The sequence below is a fragment of the Microtus pennsylvanicus genome, chromosome 1 (genome assembly GCF_037038515.1).
Source record: "Microtus pennsylvanicus isolate mMicPen1 chromosome 1, mMicPen1.hap1, whole genome shotgun sequence".
NCBI classification, from domain to species: Eukaryota; Metazoa; Chordata; class Mammalia; order Rodentia; family Cricetidae; genus Microtus; species Microtus pennsylvanicus.
The window spans coordinates 167260420-167282204 of record NC_134579.1 but is presented as its reverse complement, the minus strand read 5'-3'; the positions used below and the strand labels follow the sequence as shown (position 1 = coordinate 167282204).

The window sequence follows — 21785 nt, the reverse complement described above, 5'->3', positions numbered from 1 at the left end:
ATGTATGTAGTACCTGTGAGGGCCAGAGGAGGGCGTCAGCTCCCCCTGGAACTGGAGTTTCAGAGCGGCTGTGTGGGTGCTGGGAATTGAACCTAAGTCCTCTGGAAGAGCAGCCAGTGCTCTTAACTGTTGAGCTATCTCTCTAGCCCTATGGTACACATTGGTGACACCAGCACTTGAGGCTGAAGGATCACATGTCCAAAGCCAGCCTTGACTAACATAGGTTGCTTGTTTGTTTGTGTGTGTGTGTGTGTGTTTGTGTGTGTGTACATGTACACATTCAGAGTCTCATACATGCAGGGAAACATTTTTCTACTGAATTGTGTCCCATCCCTATTTATTTATTTATTCATTCATTCATTCATTCATTTAAGATTTCTGTCTCTTCCCCGCCACCGCCTCCCATTTCCCTCCCCCTTCCCCATCAAGTCTCCCTCCCTCATCATCCCAAAGAGCAATCAGGGTTCCCTGCCCTGTGGGAAGTCCAAGGACCACCCACCTCCATCCAGGTCTAGTAAGGTGAGCATCCAAACTGCCTAGGCTCCCACAAAGCCAGTATGTGCAGTAGGATCAAAAACCCATTGCCATTGTTCTTGAGTTCTCAGTAGTCCTCATTGTCTGCTATGTTCAGCGAGTCCTGTTTTATCCCAGGCTTTTTCAGACCCAGGCCAGCTGGCCTTGGTGAGTTCCCGATAGAACATCCCCATTGTGTGCCCATCCCTCTTTTTGCTTTTTGTTTTGAGATGGAGTCTTACTAAATTGCCCAGGCCCTGAATTCAGTTTGTAGCCCAAGTGGGCCTTGAAGTTTAAATTGTCCTGCATCAACCTCCTGAGTAGGCCTGTGATTATAGGACTTTGTCAGCATGCCTGGGGAGCTCCTGTCTTTAAAAAAATAAAAAAAAAATCAATTACTGTTCTCTGTGCTTATTAATTCTGCACCCTGGTTGAGTAGTGGGAGGCAGGCACATTTACAAGGCTTTACCCTGAGCCCATGCCATCGTTACTGCTGCCTAAGTAATGTGCAGGCTTTGGTTTCATGTGCTGATTTGGTCTGTCCACTTTCTTGTCAGGGTGAGTTGAAGCTTGTGCACTGTGAGGGCCCTTCTTTTTAGTGTAGAGCCTCTGCTGTGTGAGTCAGCTCTATACCAACGTGATAGATCCCTGAGAAAATCAAATGTCTTTGGGCAAAGGTTTGTTGTGGTTTACTGTTTCAGAGATTCAGGCCACGGCTTCTTGGCCTAGGGCTTGTGATAGCACAGTGCCTCACAGCCAGAGCGTGGGTGCCTTCGGCAGCAGAGACCTCTTGATAATGCTCAGCCTTTTGGGGCAGAGGTTGAACTGACAGCCCTACTTCCTCCTCTACTTCCCAGTATCGGTGTGGACTGGGAACTTTAGCATGTATGATTTTAGGAGATGTTTAAGATCCAGACTCCAGCCATTTATTACCTCCAGTCTATCAGCGCACACAATACTCACCATGCCTGATAAGCCCCATAGACGCTAGAGTGGATAAATGTCGGGATTTTAAGTTTTCTTTCCTCTTTTTGTGAAATATATATTGAGCTCTGATACTGTGCTAGGTTGGATATAAATTGTCATGTACATGTATGTGCATGTTTGTTAAAGCCAGAGAGCAGCCTCGGGTGTCATTCCTCAGTCCTTTCTTTTGTTATTTTGAGATGAGGCCTCTCACTGACCTAGAACTCAATAAGCAGGCTAAGCAGACCGGCCAGTGAGGGAGGCAGCCCTCCGCTCAGCCTCCATCCCACCGTCTGCCTGTGTTCACCCTGGTACCACGACTGACTTTTTCAAAAAGCATTTTAAAATACAGGTTCTAAGAACTGGATTTCAGGTCCTTGTGTTTACAGATCTCCCCAGACGCAGTTAATTCCTGTTAGTGGCGTAGTGTTCATTTTATCATTTTACATCGCATCTTTTAAACCCACCCTATGTATGAAATGCACATAACACACGCGTGCTGTAGAAAAGCATCTGAAAGGTGCTGACAGAATTTTTCTCCACTGATGCTATTGGAAAGCCGTTTTCCCGTTCATGCAGCTCACCTTGCACTTTTAAATTTGAAAAGTTCATCTGGAAGCTGGGCAGTGGTGTACACTGCACATGGATAGTGAGTTCAGGTGTGGCCTGGGCTATATAGTAAGACCTTGTTTCAAATTCAAAAAATCTGTTCAAGTATGAGCAGAATTCCCTTCTAAACCCCTGCTTGTTGATGAGTCACGATCTCCTTCTTTGTCTTGCATTCATTCAGCTTTTGAGAGAATTGAAGCACCCCAACGTGATCGCATTGCAGAAGGTGTTCCTTTCTCACAGCGACAGGAAGGTGTGGCTGCTGTTTGACTACGCAGAACATGACCTTTGGGTAAGTTTAAACTTGCTCTGCCCAAAGGGTTGTTTTCTGTAGGTAAGGGGCATGTATGCAGGCAAAATGTCCTACTAATGCACGGGAAAGAAAGCTAGCTGTTCACTGCAGCTCAGAGCAGCTGAAGTAAATGTTGCTTTTAAAAAGGCAGTATCTGTTAGACCCGGAAGTTTCCCCTGAGGAAGTTTGCTAGCATAAGAGACTCGTTCTCTGCAGGCAGTTAACGGCAGTCTGGTGACATGCACAGTGAAAACTGGGTCCTTTTTGTGGAGTACACACGGCTCAAAGTTGATCCAGTGTATGCTTGTGAGTAGGTTTTAAATGAAAGTCGCTCTCTTACCATATCTTGATATTTAAAACTGTGTCTACAAATAAAACTATGCATATAGTTTTTAGAATGCCTTATCAATACATAAAAGAACCAGAGCATTTAAAACATTTTGTCTCTAAAACTGCACCCCTAAAAATCCAAATGTGACAGTTAAATTATGGATAAATTTGTTTTAATATGTTATAGTGTGCCTTCTACATAAATCAGAAAATCTTTCTAAGAACAGCTGGACAGGCTTACCAGGTCTGGCATGTCTTCTGAAGTCCATGCTGTCAGAGAGCTGTTGTGAGAGCTTCCACTGTTTCTCTTAAATTCTTCTTAATAAAAGTTACATTTTAGGGCTGGGTAGATGGCTCTGTAGGTAAAAAGTACCTGCTCCCAGATATAAAAACCTGAGTTTGATTCCTCCAAGATCCACACGGTAGAATGAGAGAACCCATTTCTATGAGTTGTTTCCCATGCACACGAGCGCGCGCGCACACACACACACACACTACATTAATAAAATGTTTTTAAATGTTGTTTTGCTTATCATGATAATGCATACCTGTAATTCAAGCCCTTGAGAGGTGGAAGCAGCAGAAGCAGGAGTTGAGGTTATTCTTGAGCATGAGTTTAACATTATCCCAGGCTTCCTAAGGCCCATCTCAAAACGCAAGCTTCTTCCCCATTTGTCATAACCCTCCGTTATTTCTACAAAGCTCACTTGATAATGATAAAGCTCACTTGGGTAGTCGCGTGGGCTGCTGCGGCTCAGCAGTTAGGGCCTGAGTGGGATCTGATGGAGGCGCAGGTGGGAGTAGAGGAGGCTGTAGCATCTCCTCCCTTGCACTACAGAGCTTTTATAACCACATTTAACACGTGATGTGAAAATGGCCTCTGGTTATTGACGCCTCAGCCGTTTGTCTCAGGTTTGAGATCAAACAATTATTATTTCAAGTTGTTAAAATTCTCCAGTTTCTTTTCTCTGTTCTTTGTTTTTTTATTTTTTTTAAATTTATTTATTTTTGGTATATAGTGTCCTGGGCACCAGATCTCATTATAGATGGGTGTGAGCCATCATGTGGTTGCTGGGAATTGAACTCAGGACCTCTGGAACAGCAGTCAGTTCTCTTAACCTCTGAGCCATCTCTCCAGCCCTCTCTGTTCTTTCTGTAATATTAAATTGTAGGGACATAACACATTGTTTTGTGCCTAGAGAAGGTAGTACTTTCCCAGTAATTCAGATATATCCATTGTCAGTGATGTTATCCAATATACTAAGTACTGACTTTTTATGTAACAGCCAGGATTTACAGTTTGCCATTCTTTCTTCTCCCATTCGCACAGAATATTACCAGTACTGTTCTTAGGCATGTAAGTGTGAATTCTTTTTACCTTTTGAGGCTATTTAGTGGAAATCTTAGTGTTTTTATGCGATCTGACCATTATAGACCCACATTAACATGGTCACATTCATCCCCCAAAACATTTTTTGTTTTTTTTTGTTTTTTTTTGTTTTTTTGTTTTTGTTTTTTTTTTTTGGTTTTTCAAGACAGGGTTTCTCTGTGGCTTTGGAGCCTGTCCTGGCACTAGCTCTTGTAGACCAGGCTGGTCTTGAACTCACAGAGATCCGCCTGCCTCTGCCTCCCAAGTGCTGGGATTAAAGGCGTGCGCCACCACCGCCCGGCTCCCAAAACATTTTTTGGACAACCTTATTACTCAGAAATTTTTGTATCATTAATTAAAAAGTTCATTGTAAAATACAGAGCATTTTGATTTTGATTTTTGTTTTACCTTTGGCAGAGATATGAGCGGACTATGTTATTACAGTATGTTTTATTTTCTAATTTTAGCATATTATTAAGTTTCACCGTGCATCAAAAGCAAATAAAAAGCCCATGCAGTTACCAAGATCTATGGTTAAGTCGCTGCTTTACCAGATTCTCGACGGTATCCATTACCTCCATGCAAACTGGGTGCTTCACAGAGACCTGGTAAGTCGCTCCTCTTCATACAATTATAACATTAGCTAAGACAAATTTATAAATACATACCAAAGGAGGGATAAAAACTTACCTGTAACCTACAATCAAAAGACTGGAAGCTGATGGCATGGTGGCTGCTGTCTGTAATTTCAGCACAGGAGAAGCTGGAGTAGGAGGATTGCCATGAAGTCAAGGACAGCCTAGGCGGAGTGAGCCTGTCTCCCCTCTTCTGTCCTCCTCTCCCCACCCCCACCCCCTCTTCTTTCTCTCCCTTTACCCTTTGCTGAGTGCAGTAGTGGACACCTGTAACCCATACTCAGCTGGGAGATTGTAAGTTTGCAGCCAGCCTGGGCTGCATAGCAAGACCCTGTCTAAAATAACAAAGAACCAACCAACCAAGATGATCTTTAAACATCTGATGTCTGTTATTCCATTAAATTAATCCGTAGCCATAAAGTGTCAATGTGATTGTTAAACAAATAGTAATATATAATTTTAATATTCAGTTAATATGTAAAGCTAGTGCATAAAGTACATAAAGTGTCAATGTGATTTTTAAACAAATAGTAATACATAATTTTAATATTCAGTTAATATGTAAAGCTACTGCATTTCACTTCAATTATTCTTTATATAAAAGCACTGATAATGAAGGTTGACTTCTCATTTCTTTCTCCTTAAGACTTAAGCTGAGATCATGACATTACCTCTTGCAAAAATAATGTTATTACCAGCATTACTTAATAGTAAATAAATGACTATTTACTATTAAATAAATAGGTGGTGGTGGCGCACGCCTTTAATCCCAGCACTTGGGAGGCAGAGGTGATCTCTGAGTTTGAGGTCAGCCTGGGCTACAGAGCGAGTTCCAGGACAGGCTCCAAAACTACACAGAAAAACCCTGTCTCCAAAAACCATAAAAAAATGAATAAACACATTTAAAAACTAGAACATACTTATTAGACGAATTAGTCACAGTGCAAATGTTTGGTATTATATTTTAATTCAGAATATATATAATAAACATTTATTAATAATCAAATTATGTGCTAAGTACTCATTTTCTTTTCAGCTTAGATTCTTAATATTTTATTTAGGATAACTATAATCCTCATAAGTTTACCCTTTAAGTGTTATCCTCCCCTTGTGTGATTTTATAATAATTTGTTTTTTTTTTAAGTTTGCAAATTTTAGATCCAGAAATGATTAGGGTTAGTTTAGGTAGGTTCCAGCTTTATTAACTGAGGAGAATTATTTGCTACAGAAAAGATGGAATTCATAAAGAGATGTAGTTAGTACCCTTTAGTACCTTGTCAGTCAGACCTGGAGTCTGCCTTGACCTCCTCTTATTGTGACATTGTAGTTGAATTGCAACCGAATAATAGTGACCTTGTGCTCACTATTCATTAATTTAGCATTTTAAAGGAATTTTAAGGCTCTTTAAATCTTCTAAATTTCCAGTTTTGAATTTACCATTAGTCATTATGTTTTAAAGTGGTTCATTTTGGTACTTGAGATTGCTTTGAAATCATACATAGATAGCATTTAGGTTTTGTATTTTTAAGGTTCTGATCACATTTAATCAACAGTGAGAATCTTTTGTTCAGGACTGAGTTAGTGTTTTTCTCATGTTTTACAAAGTTATTTGTTCTAAGTAGAAGAATTTATCAGTTTCTTTGTGATACTGTGATCTGAACGCCTACTGGTTCTATTCAGTGTGACTGGGACTCAGTTTTTCCTGTTTAACTTTGCTCTCCTTTAGTTTCCTCTCTCCTGGTTTTGTCAGCATCCTCTTCCTTGCAGAGAAACAGACCTACCCTTTATACAGACCTTCTTTGTGGTTTACATCCAGAGCGTGACATTGTCATGTCTAATACCTTTTCTACTCATCTGTTTTTATCCCCTGTGCCTCCTTCCTTGCTCAGGCCCTGATATATTAGATCTTTCTTTTATCACGATATCAGCTTCTGTTTTTGTGTTCTTTTAGTCTTTCTCCTTCTAGTCCATAATAGACCTACTAGCCACTTATTAGCCTCTCAGGAACTTTGGGATATAATCTTAGAAAAAGTAAAGTTTAAGTTTCTTATTTGGTTTTCAGGATCTTACTGGATATAGCTCTAATGACTTCAGATGTTTACTTTACTCACCCCTCCACCCTGTCCCTTGCTGCATGCTTTTTAATATTGGTTATTCCTGTACTGTCCTAAGGTTTCTTGCCTTAATGCCTTGCATTTCCTTGTATTATTATACTTTGTCTCTACATACTTAAATGTACTGTTGTCTTTCAAGGCTCAGCACAGATACTAAAGCTTGGGGCTGGAGATGACTCAGCAGTTAAGCACTGGCTGCTCTTGTTAAGGACCTAGGTTTGGTTCCAGGCACCCACATGGCAACTCACAGCTGACTGTAACTGTAAATGGAGACTGTGCTTTATTTTCCTAGCCACCCAGACCAAAATAATCACACAGACACTATATCCATTACAACACTGTTTGACCAATGGCTCAGGCATATTCCTAACTAGCTCTTACCTCTTAAATTAACCCATTTCTATTAGTCTATGTATCACTATGAGGCTATGGTTTACCAGTAAGGTTCCAGCATCTTTCTCCTTTAGTAGCTACGTGGTATCTGCCTGACTCTGCCTTCTTTCTTCCTCTATTCTGTTTGGATTTCCTGCTTTGCTATATTCTACCCTGCCATAGGCCAAAGCAGCTTCTTTATTAACCAATGGTAATAAAACATATTCACAGCATACAAAGGAGAATCCCACATCATACTAAATACTAAAGCTTGGTATTGGAGATGGCCCAGCAGTTAAGCACTGGCTGCTCTAGCCAAGCACCTAGGTTTGATTCCAAGCATCCATATGACAGCCCACAGCTGACTATAACTCCAGTTCCCAGGGATCTGGGGCTATCTTCTGGCCTCTACAAGCACCAACCTGGTGCACAGACATTCATGCAGAAAAAAAGCACCAATACATAATAATAAATTTAAAAATTTAAAGCTTACTTTCATAATCTATCTCTACTTTGAAATGAAATAATCATTTCATTGTTATTCATTCCTGTTATACATCATTTTTATTCTCTTATGGTATTTGTTAATATCTATAGATGTCTTAGATCAGCAGTTCTCAACCTGTTGATCAAACAACCCTTTCACAGGGGTTGCTTAAGATCATTGGAAAACATAGATACCTACATTACGATTCATAATGGTAGCAAAATTACAGTTATGAAGTAGCAATGAAAATAATTTTATGGTTAAGGGTCATGACATGAGGAACTGTATTAAAGGGTCGCAGTGTTAGGAAGATTGAGAACCACTGTCTTAGATCATCTCCCAGATTAAAACTTTCTGAGAATCAGGGTTTATGATCCTTGTTGTATACAATAAATGTTGTAGAAAGGCCAGAATATTTAATATTTCATTTTTGTTACTAAATACTTAGAACATTGTCTTCCATGAACGTGCAATATTTTTATGTCTGTGTAAAATAAGGGGAACTAGGAATGATACAGCTGTGACGGCATCAGAGACCCTCTCAAGAAGGTTAGAGTCTAAGAGAAGCACCATGACATCAACACCAGCACTGATAAGTTAGGGAGAATGAGATTGTAGTCCTTCAGAGGGGAAGACTCAATGCTAGTTTTTCAAGCTAAGGAGAGTTACAGTGTGAATATGGTGGGGGAATAGGGTGATATTTCAGAGAGCAGGTAAAGTTTCAGCTGGATTTTGACATGGAACTTGGGGTTTAGTGAGCAAAGGAAATCTATAGGAATGTTGGTTATAGAAATTCTAAGGTGAGAAGGCCGTTGTATTATCTCAGAAAGGACACGAGTTTTGCCTGGCTCAAATAGGAATAACTGGTGTAGGACAAAAAAAGATTTGGATTGCAGCTTGACTGAAGCAGGCCCCAATTATCTGGTATTTGTGAGTTTGTTTTAAGGTCCTGAAACTTTGTGAGCAAAAGAATAGATTCCCCACTGATTACAAAAACCTTTTTCCTAAGGTGAGCATAGTGTTTCCATATTTTCTAAAAGAGGCTCTGAAGTATTATAGTGCTTATTTATATTTTCCCCTCACAATTACTGTATCTCTCCACTATTCATAAAGTAAGTCTAATGAAATCCGGGCATCTCCTAGTCCTTTCCATTGACTAGGATCTTGATATCTGTCTGTACAATACTGTCTTGCTTTTGCTCAAGTATTTTCAGGAATGGAATGTTCAACCTACACATATACCTTGTCATCCATAGAAAAATGTATATAAAATAGGAATATGTTATTAAAAGGAGACGGAGATGTTTGAAATCTTAGTGAGCTGAAGAACAGGGTGGAGGCTTTCAACTGCTTTATTTCCCATTGCTTCACATGATTTGTTAGTCAGCTGTCTGTGTGCTCATTGTCTCTAAAGGACCATTTCATAGGGAAAACCTGGAAAATCCGGGCAACTGTAGTAGTAGAAGAAAATATAAGCCTGCAGCTTGATAATGTAAGCAAAGGAAATTGAGAGTAACTAAAAGAGAGTCTAGAGTTCATATTAAAAAATACTAAACCTCAAAAAGATTGGTATTTTTGTTTTTTTCTGTGTTTGTTTTCATGTCTGGAACAATATTTCAGTTATGTGATTTTGAATCCTAGAATGAAATACAAAAGCAGAGAATTTTAAAGCCACTAACAAGATTATTTGAATTGAGGACTTGGCTTTAAAAGGAAAGGAGAAAGAGCTAAAAGTATTTCTCTTGGCTGAGAGACAGTGAAGGAGAGACATAAGTCTATAAATATCTGAGACCTGTAAACAGTTTGAGAGAAAGCTGTACTTGAATTTTACAGCAGGATGTAGTGCAGAGAAAGATGATGAAATACAGGATGACTCACGTTTATGGGCTTTGCTCTTCTGGACTTGGAGGAGTGCCAGCATGTAGTTGGTAGCCTTTCTACAATGCGAGCTTCTTAGAGCAGGGTACATATCTCATTGATTCTGTCCTGGCGCTGGCTTATTGTCTGTGCTTGTGAGTTACTAGAATGGAATCTCTGCAAAATATATGACACTTCACATCATTCTTCAACAAAGACAGAGGTGTGCTGGCTAAATGGTGAGGTTACATAGATTTATTGATCCTTTGTTTCACAGCATTGCTACTGGGCCAGCGGCATAAGCCCAAAGACAAATCAGACTGTCTTTTCACTCTCAGATCCCGGATCCTGGCCCAAGCTAAGTTTGCCCTTAGTGAAGATGGCAGTGAACGCTCAGGCCTGGCTTGGCTGTTCTCTTCTAGACAGTGTTTGTGCAAGTCCCACCCCAAAAGTTAGCCTGCATTCTGAATAGCTGTGTCTTCATTTAGTGAGTTGAATTGTTATTTTAAAGTCCAGAGTAGGTGCTGGAGAGATGACTCGGTGGTCAGGCATGTTTGCTGCACTTGCGAGGACCTAGGGTGAGTTTCTAGCACCCACATGACTGCTCCCAATCACTCTTAACTCAAGTTCCAGGAGATCCGATGCCCTTCCTGGTGCCTTGGGTCCACACACATGTGGTGCACACATAAAGGCAAAACATACTTACAAATAAAATAAAAATAAATCAGTCTTTACAGAAAAGCTTAAAAGTTTCTAAGCTAGCCATTAAGTTTGTTTCCTTCACTGTAACATGTGTAATGGGAACTTAAATGGTTGATTCCCTGTTTTCATGCTGAGGTTTCTGGATTCTTCCCGATGGCACCCCTGTAGGTGCCCCTGGACAGCCCGTCCACACTTCAGGCATGCCTTCCTCACACGGAGTTCCTGCAGCCTAATACTCTTTCTAGCCTGTCTGCCTACAGCAGAGACCGGGTGCAAGTGTGTGCGTCATTCTTCCTGGATCTTAAGATTATTAAAAACTAGCCTCTGTTCCCTGTAGTTTATATTTTGAATATTGCAATTATTTTTTGCCAAGACTTAATATTTAAAATATGGAAGTTTAAAAAAAACTTACATCAACTAATGTCAAAATTAGTAAGTATGGGGCTTGAGAGATGGCTCAGAGGTTAAGAACACTGACTGCTCTTCTAGAGGTCCTGAGTTTAATTCCCAGCAACCATATGGTGGCTCACAGCCATCCATAATGAGATCTGGCATTCTCCTCTGGCCTGCAGGCATACATGCAGGCAGAACACTTTATACATAATAAATATATCTTCTAAAAGAATTAGTAAATGCTTTGGATAGCTTATTTTCCATGTTTTCTCTTAAATGAGATATTGCGAGATGCTCCGGAGGCAAGAATGCTGTGCTAGTCACATGACTTTCTATTTTTTTTTTACTTATTAAGCTAAACTTCTCCTTGAAGAGTTACTACAGCAGATAATATTTGTCTGAATAGGACTTAATTGCTCTGTGATAGTCAGTTTTACATGGTAACTTACACAGCGTTAAGAGGGGCAAGGCCCTGAACTTCCAGTCCTGAAGCAAGCCAGGCTGTGTGTCCTTTCTCTCTGGTCTTAGCTGTGCCTGCGAGCTCCTGCGTCAGCCTCCTTGAGGTGACAGCTGTGACCTGGAATAGAAAGCCAAACAGACTTCTTCCCCCTGTGGCATCATCAGGCTATTTGTCACAGCAGCGGAAACAAAACCAGAATCTGTTCTGATAAATAGAAAACAGGAACTGCTGCGGCTGGGCTGCAGAGGAAGCTGATCCACACCCATAATCCTTGAGGAATTAAGTTTGTTAGGGTGAACGGGCCTCAAGGCTTTTTGATTGGGCCTTGAGGTGGGAAGGAGAGCTTCAGACAGAAAAGTAGAGGATGTGGTCTCTAAACGTGGCAGGCTTTGAAGGGAGGGAGCGGCTTCCTGGAGAAAAGCTTCATTAAGAGAGAGAATGACCTGGGCAGCCTTGCACTAAGGAGATGAGGCGGGTGGAGCTCTGAGTTCAAGGTCAACCTGGTCTATATAGCAAGTTCTAGGACAGTCTGGTCCACTCAGAGAAATACTGTCTTGAAAAAACAGAGCAAACAAAAAGAGTGAGAATGAGGGAGAAGCGGAGGGAGGGCGGTGTCAGCCAGCTGTGAGAGGGACAGGGTATGTGGGCTGACTTGTGTTTTGTCCACTTGCTGCAGGCCCCGGCTATGTGAGAGGAAGGGGCCTCAGCTGAGAAAATGGCTCCCCATGATCAGGCTGCAGGCAAGTCTGTCGGGCATTTTCCTCAGTAGTGGTGGTTGTGGGAGGGCCCAGCCCACTGGTGCAGTGCCACCTCTGGGCAGATGATCCTGGGTGCCATAAGAAAGCAGGCTGAGCAGGCTGAAGGGAACTAGCCAGTAACTAACATTCTCCCATGGCTTCTGCTCCAGTTGGTACCTCCAGGTTCCCACTTTGAGTTCCTGTCCTGAGAGGTACAAGATGAAATGAACCCTTTCTTCCCTAAGTTGTTTACAGCCATGGTGTTTCAGCAAGGCCCTAGAACCCTAACTAAGATGGCAGCAGGGTCCTTATCCAGGTGGTTTACATGTACACATGCCCACAGAGAGACACATAAAGACACAAATAAAAACTGGTGTTTTCTTTTCACCAGGTCACGTGTGGTGGTTATTTTGTGGGAGCATACTTTCCTCTGAGAACATGTATAGAGATGAGGGATGGAACTGAGTGTCCCATAAGTTCTCCAGTGCGCTCCTGCTTTCACAGCCCGTGGCCTGTGATGTGTCTGTGAGCTTTGCAGTCTGGTTTGGGCCTGCCACTTTGTGTGGAGAGTGTAGCTGGAGGAAGTTCTAGTTCTTTGACTCAGGGCCTCAGATTCTTCTTCAGTAGAACAAGAGGGTCAGTTTGATCAAGAGGGTCAGTATAGTAAGAGTGAACATAAGCACACGTAAAAATTGAGTAAATAAAACAGGAAGAACGGAGGGTCACAGTTGGTCTTCGGACTTGGAAGGCCATAGTTAAAACTGAAAAACCCATTCAGGGATGCTGTTTAATTGAGTGAGTTTTATTTGAATGAGTGTCATAGATGTAAATAGAAAACTACATCTTGTGATTGTTGTTTCTGTGAGATGTGCTTCTCAATGCTGAATCTGGATTCCTGCTGCTGCTAGCAATAAGGAGAAGAGTTTGATTAGTTTTTCCTTTTGACCTTGAAGCGAGTTAGGTAAATAGCCCTCCAGGTACGTGTGTTTGTTTTGGATGGAGCTTTTCATAATGATTGCTTTTTATTGATTCTTGTTAGGGGAAAGAAAATCTTATCTTTGCTGTTCAGGCCTATAACCACTTCTAAAGGCAGACAAAGGAGTGCATTGTTAACTGCTGGCAGTGCTAGGTTGGCAGGCATTGTTTAACGTGAGTACCGAAGTTGGATTAACATAGCTGTTATATTACAGATACTACCAGCCTGCCTTATGGTAAAATTAAACTCACCATGTACTTGGCATTACAGGTTGCTTCTAATTTACAGATAACTTACCTCTAGCAGCAAACATGAAACTTTATGATTAATACTTCCTCAGTTACAGATAGCATTTTGGGTAGTGGCTAGGTGCTCTAACAGAGAAGGCCTTTAAGCCTACACTGTACCAGTATGAAAGCAATGACATTACTGAGTATAACCGTCTTTTAAAACTGCATTTTTTGCCAGACAGTGGTGACACACACTTTGGATCCCAGCACTCAGGCGAATCTCTGTGAGTTCTATGCCAGTCTGGTCCACAGAGTGAGTTCCAGGACAGCTAGAACTGCACAGAGAAACCTTATCTCCAAAAACCTATTTTTTTTTTTGTCATTGAGTATCTATGGAGGGAGTACTTGTTTACAGACTTAGAACTTGCTTTGCAAACTTACTCTGACTTCCTAACATGTACTAGACACTATACTGAGCACTTGGAAATATAAGAATTAATAAAATGCAACCTCTTCTCTCAGTGGGTCCATTGCGGGGGAAATTTAAATAAGATAGTTATAAAATAAAAATGCTTTAAAAGAAACTACAGGGCTAAGGTTGTAGTTCACTCATAGAACACTTGCCTGGTAGAACGCCTGTCATGAGCAGCAATGTTCTTATTCTAGTAGCACGCATGTTTGCACACACACATGCTCACACAGAGACAGACAGTTTGCAGGGGGCATGGATACCACCTGGATGGTATCACTGGAACAGAGGAAAGGCAGAAGAGCAAGGAGGAGCAGCTATGGAGGATCCTAATTGTTCTGTTTAAAATTTGGGTTTTCCTTAACTGGCTAGGTTTTTAAGAGAGGCCGCTCACAGAGAATCTGTTTAAGGACTCGGAGTCATAGTCAGCTGCTGAGAGAACATGAGGGTCCACGGCTAGCTGATCAGAATACAGAGAGGCAGTAGTGAATGTTTAGGGCCTGAGATAGAACTGAGGAGCAGTGACTAAGTTTACAGTGTAAAGGGTGGCAGGACCGAGGTCTGTTGCGGGAGGTCCTTCCGCTCCTCCAGCCTATAGCCCATTGGGCCGTGGTCTCTCTCCCTTTAAAAAAGTGGCCACTTCCCTCTCCTCTCTCTCTTCACTTCTTGCTCCGCCGGCTACTAGACTCCCTTCCTGGTTGCACAGAGGGCTGTTGTCTGGGACGGTGATCTGTAAGTTTTTTCCCCTTTAAATAAATACCACCCTATTAATCATAATTCCAAACTGGTGTGGCATTGTTTGTGACTTACGCCTTCACCTGGCGCCCAACGTTAGGTCCTCTCCTTCCCCCGCTCGGCTGCCGGCCGCGAGTTCGGCTTGGCATGAGCCCTCCCTTCTTCAGCCGCGGCCTGTGCCTTGTGGTGGCCTTGTGGCTTGTATCTTGTGCGTGGAGCCAGCAGTTTAATATAAACTATCACGCACTGGCTTTTCTTGCTCAGTTCTTTATATTTTTCTTTTAGACACCTCAGATTGACTCAAGTCCCCAGGTACCCTATCGTCTGCCTCCCCACTTGGATTTAAACTCCACAGGCCCACGTAGTCTCTGCCCGCGTGGTTTGCTCTTTTCTGAGTCGTTTTTAAATCTCCCTTGCAAGCACAGCTCTTAAGTGGCGCGAACCAGAGCACGCGGTTGCCGGTTGCCGAAAGCTGCAACCCCTCGGGGTAACTCTGTCACATGGAAGCATACACAGCTTCCAGGTTACTCTTCTCTACCCCTGGATTCTGGGTTTATGGTTCAGTGTACGGAATTGATTTAATTACATTTACTTTGTTGAGCAACTTACATTTCCCAGTTTTTAACAAATACTAGGCAGACTCTGAAACAGGACCCTGTTTTCGGTGCGACTTGGCAACAGCGCCACCTGCTGGATAATAGGTAATATGGCAGTTTTCGTTTCCAACACGAATTTTACTGTTCTGGTTACCAGTACAGTGGGTTATATCATGCAAGGTTTATATGACTATGGGGATAACTTAATTTACTGGTTACTAGGTGTCAGTACTCTTTTGCATATTCTATCATTTAGGAAGAATATGGCACTCCTAAGAACCATACAATCTTTACTAGAAATTCATGCAGGTCAGGAGATTCAGGATTCAAAAGAGACAATAATAAAGACAATAATAAAAAGACTTGATATGATTGAAGAAATGATTGGAGCTGGTGAACAGAGTAATAAGGCACAAGGACAGGATACAATGCCAACACCAGCTATTAGAACTGGCTTACCCAGGGTTTTAGCGGCATACCCTATACTTAATTCTGACAAAGCGTCAACTTCTAAAGGCTCAAAGGGAGTCAGAGAAGTTAGATGGACGCCAATAGCAATGAATGATCTAAAAGAAATTAAGCAAGCTATTGTTAATTTTGGCTTGCACTCTGCATATGTAAAGGAAATGATAAGGACTTGGGCTTCTAATGCTAGAGCTACCCCCCCCCCCCATGATTTCCATCAGTTAGTGTCTGCAGTTTTAGATAATGGACCTTCCTTGATGTTTGGAATTTATTTCAGAGAAGAATCCAAACATATGGAACAGCAAGGAAGAGCAAAAGGTGTCAAGGTTTCCCAAGATCAAATTCTTGGTGCAGGAGAATATGCTGATCCACAGGTCCAAGCTCTTTATGATGATGAAGTACTGTGTCTATGTCACCAAGCAGTTTTAAATGCTTGGAATAGGATACGAGATCCAGCAAAAAGGGTTGAGTCATATACCAGAATTAGGCAGGGACAGAGAGAACCCTTTATTGACTTTTTGCAAAGATTAATTAAGGCTCTGGACATAGGGGTAACAGACCCAGAAGCTAGACGAATACTTCTTGAATCTCTAGCTTTTGAGAATGCAAACATAGAATGCAAAAAGATAATTGGGCCTTTAAAGTCTAGATCAGCACCTATGGATGAATGGATTCAGCATACAATGAATGTTGAGACGTTTAGCTATAATGATGAATCTTGGGTAGGAGAAGCAATTTCCACAGCAATGAGGAGACATCAAACTGCCAGGTGTTTTAATTGTGGTAAATTAGGACATCTGAAAAGGGATTGCAGGCACAGAATTTCTAAGAATAATATCTCCTCTGGGAATGACAAAAATAGGAGACCTCGGCCTTCAGGTAGATATAGGAGATGCGGTAAAGGCTGACATTGGTCCAACGAATGCAGGTCAACAACAGACAGACAAGGCAACCCGATACCATCGGGAAACTCCTTGAGGGGCCTCTCGCAGGTCCCCAAGCCAACAGTGGCCCAGTCATTCCCAGTCACAGTGGAGAACGTGCCTCACCAAGAAAATTAAAAGCTCCAATTTCTGCTGAAAAAAGTAATACTGGTCTAAATGATGAATTACGCGTGGAGGATGAGTCAAAAAACCCAGTAGGACAGAGTAAACGTATATTTTGGCAGACTTCTATTAACGATCAAAGACCAAAGCTAAGAGTCTGTATAAATGGCACTTTTATTGAAGGCTTATTAGACACAGGTGTGGATGTAAGTATCATTACTCCAGAATCTTGGCATCTGAATTGGCCTCTTCAAGAGGTAGATGTTCAGTTTCTGGGAATTGGAACCCTATCTCGTGTAAAACAAAGCACAAGATGGGTTGAATGCATAGGACCTGAAGGGCAAATAGGAAGACTAAGGCCATATATAGCTAATATTGCAATAAATTTATGGGGCCATGACCTGCTACAGCAATGGAATACCCAGATTAACATTCCTGTAGTTCCAGGAACTCATAATTCTGGGAAAGATATGATGAGGTATTATGGAAAAAGGTCACCAGCCATTCAGGCTGTACAAGAACATACAGCAAATACCAAACCTTTAGAGGTACCAACAGCCCTACCTTTCAAATGCCTAACTGAGAAGCCAATATGGATCAAACAGTGGTCTCTAGCTGAAGATAAATTACAGGCATTGGAACAGCTGGTGCAAGAGCAACTAGATGCTCACCATATTGAAGAATCAACCAGCCCTTGGAATTCTCCTGTGTTTGTTGTAAAAAAGAAATCTGGTAAATGGAGAATGGTGACAGATCTAAGAGCTGTCAACAAAGTAATTCAACCTATGGGCCCACTACAATCTGGAATTCCTTTGCCTTCTCTATTATCAAAAGGATGGCCTCTTATAGTTATTGATTTGAAAGATTGTTTTTTCACTATACCATTACAAGAAGAGGATAGAGAAAAATTTGCCTTCACAGTGCCTACTTATAATAATTCTCACCCCAATAGGAGATATCAGTGGACTGTCCTCCCATAGGGTATGATCAATAGTCCTACATTGTGCCAATATTTTGTAAGTAAGCCATTGGAAATAATTCGTAAACATTTCCCCAAGCCCATAATTTATCATTACATGGATGACATCTTGTTATCTGATTCAAATAAAGATACTTTAGAAAGGATGTTTGAAGAAGTAAAGAAAGTCTTGCCTAGGTGGGGATTACAAATTGCCCCCGAAAAGATTCAAAGAGGAAATTCTATTAATTACCTAGGTTACAGAATAGGGTTAGAGAAAATTAAAACGCAAAAGGCACAAATTAGGAGAGACCGGTTAAAGACTCTTAATGACTTCCAAAGATTGTTAGGAGACATTTCCAGTCTACGACCAGCTGTTTGGATAACACCTGATCTAATAGTTAATTTAAACAAAACCTTAGATGGTGATAAATATTTGAATAGTCCAAGAAAACTGACAGCTGAAGCAGAAAAGGAACTGACAATGATTGAGGAAAAATTACAGGAGGCACATGTGGATAGGGTGAACCCAAATCTTAGCTGCATCCTAGTCATATTGCCTTCCAGAATTTCTCCTATAGGGATTCTAATGCAGAGGGAAGGTATTATTTTAGAGTGGATATTTATACCTAATAAACCAATTAAAAAATTAAAAACTTATGTGGAAAAAGTCTCTGAATTAATTATAAAAGGTAAGCTGAGACTTCGTCAACTAGCAGGTATAGACCCAGCAGAAATTATAGTGCCTTTTACTACTGAAGAAATAAAAAAGTTATGGGAAGACAATGAACCGTGGCAAAGAGCTTGTGCTAATTTTTTGGGAGAAATTAATAGCAACTATCCCAAAAGTGGTAGACTTAACCTCATGAAAAGAACTTCTTGGATTCTTCCTAGAATTGTACATGATGCTTCAGTAACTGGAGGCCGTACGTTCTATACTGATGCAAATAAATCAGGGAAAGCAGGTTACAAGTCGGATGAATTGAGTAAGGTGGAACAAAGCCCTTATAATTCTGTCCAGAAGGCAGAATTATATGCCATTCTTATGGTGCTAAGGGAATTTTCAAGAACCTCTTAATATAGTTACAGATTCACAATATGTAGAAAGAGTTATCTTGCATATTGAATCCGCTGAATTTATACCAGATGACACAGAGTTGACTTCATTGTTTATCCAGGTATAAGACATAATCAGGAACAGGCTTTGTCCGATGTACATAACACACATCCGGTCCCATACAGGTCTGTCTGGTCCTCTAGCCCAAGGCAACGCTGAGATTGATCAATTATTGATTGGAAGTGTGTTGCAGGCCTCAGAATTTCATAAGAAGCATCATGTCAATACTAAGGGCCTAAAGAAAGAATTTTCTATTACTTGGCAACAAGCTAAGGACATTATAAAGAGATGTCCTACTTGTTCTTTCTATAATCAAACACGGTTGCCTGCAGGGAGTAACCCAAAGGGTACAAAGAGAAATGAAATCTGGCAGATGGATGTGTTCCACTTTATGGAATTTGGTAAATTAAAATATGTACACCACACCATAGACACGTATTCAGGTTTTCAATGGGCTACTGCCCTGAGCTCAGAAAAGGCTGATTAAGTAATCACACATTTATTGGAAGTTATGGCCATCATGGGTATACCTGCACAAATAAAGACAGATAATGGTCCAGCATATGTATCAAAGAAAATGAAACGCTTTTTTGATTATTATAATATAGAACACATTACAGGTATACCAAATAATTCTACAGGTCAGGCAGTTATAGAAAGATCAAATCGTACTATAAAGGATATGCTGAACAAACAGAAAGGGACCGAAAATACCCCCAGAAATAGATTACATAATGCTTTATTAACCTTGAATTTTCTTAACGCTAATGAGAAAGGAAAGACAGCAGCAGAAAGACATTAGATAATGGAAAAGTCTGCTGAATTAACTCAACCGATTTACTTCAAAGATGTGCTGACCTCTCAATGGAAGCCAGGAGATGTGCTGCGTTGGGGAAGGGGTTTTGCTCTTGTTTTCACAGAAGAAGAAAAATTGTGGATACCATCAAAATTAATAAAAGTTTTGATTTGAAGAGGAGAAACCTCTTGGAAAGGAGAAATGACAACTCATCCACAATGATGATATTCATACAGGTGGTAAGAAAAACATATAGAATGGGGGCAGGGTTCTGTTCTTATCTCCACAGGAAAACACTCATCTTTGAAAAATTCAAGGGACCCTGGATGTTTGGATACTGACAGATGGAAAAATACCTGCCCAATAGGAAATATCAAGAAAACTGAATGGGTTGTGTAAGTAAAATGTATTAAACCATATTTCTAAATTTATAGAGTTGGTTTTGAAGTTGGACTCTGGCTCAGTCCCTCTCCAATTCCAAGCCTGTTAGTAAGAGAAAAACCCAGAGTTTCTGGAGTTTCTGTCTCATGTCAAGAGCCATGATATGGGACAGAAAGAAATATGAGTTTAGAAAACATCTTTGCTTTTCTTCATATCTATCATACTTTTCATTGAATATATCTATCATGTCTTTCATATATATATATATATGTCTATATGATTAATGTTTAAGTTTTTCACAATGAACAATGAGTTTTTCCTGAAGTGACATTTGAAGTTTCCAGGAAGAGAAGATGGGGCCCCACAACAACAACTTTACCTGGTTGATATGACGTCATGATACTGATAGCGCTACTACAAGACCTGTTTTGGGTACCAGCTGCACAAGACGATCCCAACTTAGTTAGCTGAAATGGTGCACATCTTGTACAACATTCTGGCCAGACCTCCACAAAATACTCAGAGACTATTTGCAATTTTAAAAGACATTGATCTTGAAATTTAACCATCATTTTACTTTCACAGGATCCCCCAGAAAGAATGTTGCCCCCATGACAGCTGGAAGTAATTCTAGAGGACGATGTCCCCTTTCCCAGTAAAATTTGCACCTGGGTTTAGGGACATCATTTAGGGGTTGGGAGGTTGGGGGAGGAATTTTATAAGCTCATGGATCATTTTGGGAAAAAAAAAGAGGGATGATGGGATAATATATTTATAATTTGAGTTACTGTTTTTAGACAAATATATTGGTATCGATTATTGTATATTGATACAAAGTTATATTGACTATTGTATGCATGCATGTTTCTACCTCTGTTTAAAACATTTTTTATGTATTGACATATATTGTATTGATATATATATATTGTATTTATTTACCATATTGCAGTGTACATTTCTACCTCTGATTAAGATACTTATATAATGTTTGTGTATTGATATATATTTACCATATTGCAATGTATATTTGTACAGTGTTTATATTTGGAGGTCATTATCCTCATTTGTTACACAGTTGTTTATTGTCTTAGTCTTTAAGTTAGATACATATTGAGAATTATATAGATTAATAGTCATCTAAGTTTGTCATTTATAATTAGACTAATGAGGTTCTTTAGATATATAGAGATTATACTCAGTATAGATAGATAATCTTCAACCTCTTCAAAGATCTGTAGAAAATGGCCTATAATCTAACTCAGAGTTTCGTGATAGTGAGACACAATTGCTCCTGGCAACAGTGCTCTATTCCCGAGAGAATGTTGAGCACCAAAGACACTCCACCTGGAGCCTTTCTTTTTGGCAGAACTGGCTTTGGGGCAAAGAAATGCCCATACTTCAATCACTGACAGAGATACATAGTGTACATCAATGGATAAAACAGGACTGTCATATCCTGCCAAGACAGGGTAAGATAGTTTTGAACAGTTGCCTGCCTTTGAAAATGGTATGTCAGTTATGTTAGGCCTTAGCCAAAGTTGGTTGCTTCAATGCTGCAAACGTGACTTTGGGTGATTGCCCAGGTAGCTAGTTGTCTCTGTGATTTCTTGCATGTTTTGGAAGTTGTTTTACTGAACTTCCTAATTACCCAGGTAACTTTATTTCCCTTCTCAGATCTTTGATGAGGTTGAAGACTATATAAATGTAGTTACTTTTCTCTCATGACTTGGCCAGGTTATTTATTATACAAGACCTAAGCTAGTTAGAATAGGATATTTTGTACTTATTGTATATAATTTCGTAGTAGGTTTAGAACTCTCTTACTTAAACAAAAGGGGGAGGTGTTGCGGGAGGTCCTTCCGCTCCTCCAGCCTATTGCCGCTGAGATACCAGCCCATTGGGGCGTGGTCTCTCTCCCTTTAAAAAAGCGGCCACTTCCCTCTCCTCTCACTCTTATTTCCTGATCCACTTCTGGTGACTAGACTCCCTTCCTGGTTGCACAGAGGGCTGTTGTCTGGGACGGTGATCTGTAAGCTTTTTCCCCTTTAAATAAATACCACCCTAATAATCATAATTCCAAACTGGTGTGGCATTGTTTGTGACTTACACCTTCAGAGGTCAAGAGAGTACCAGGAGAAGATAGTTTTAGTAGGGAGAAGGGACAGTTGTCATGGACGAAT

The 21785-nt window shown here is 40.6% G+C and overlaps 1 protein-coding gene across 2 annotated transcripts in view; it reads left to right on the top strand.

Moving 5' to 3' along the window:
• Cdk19 (cyclin dependent kinase 19) overlaps positions 1-21785 on the top strand; it is a 141731-nt gene that overhangs the window by 83003 nt on the left and 36943 nt on the right. For both annotated transcript variants that reach the window (XM_075945082.1, XM_075945089.1), the window contains exons 3-4: positions 2270-2380; positions 4547-4687. In XM_075945082.1, coding sequence (XP_075801197.1) covers positions 2270-2380; positions 4547-4687 — 252 coding nt within the window. The remainder of the gene's footprint in view (positions 1-2269; positions 2381-4546; positions 4688-21785) is intronic.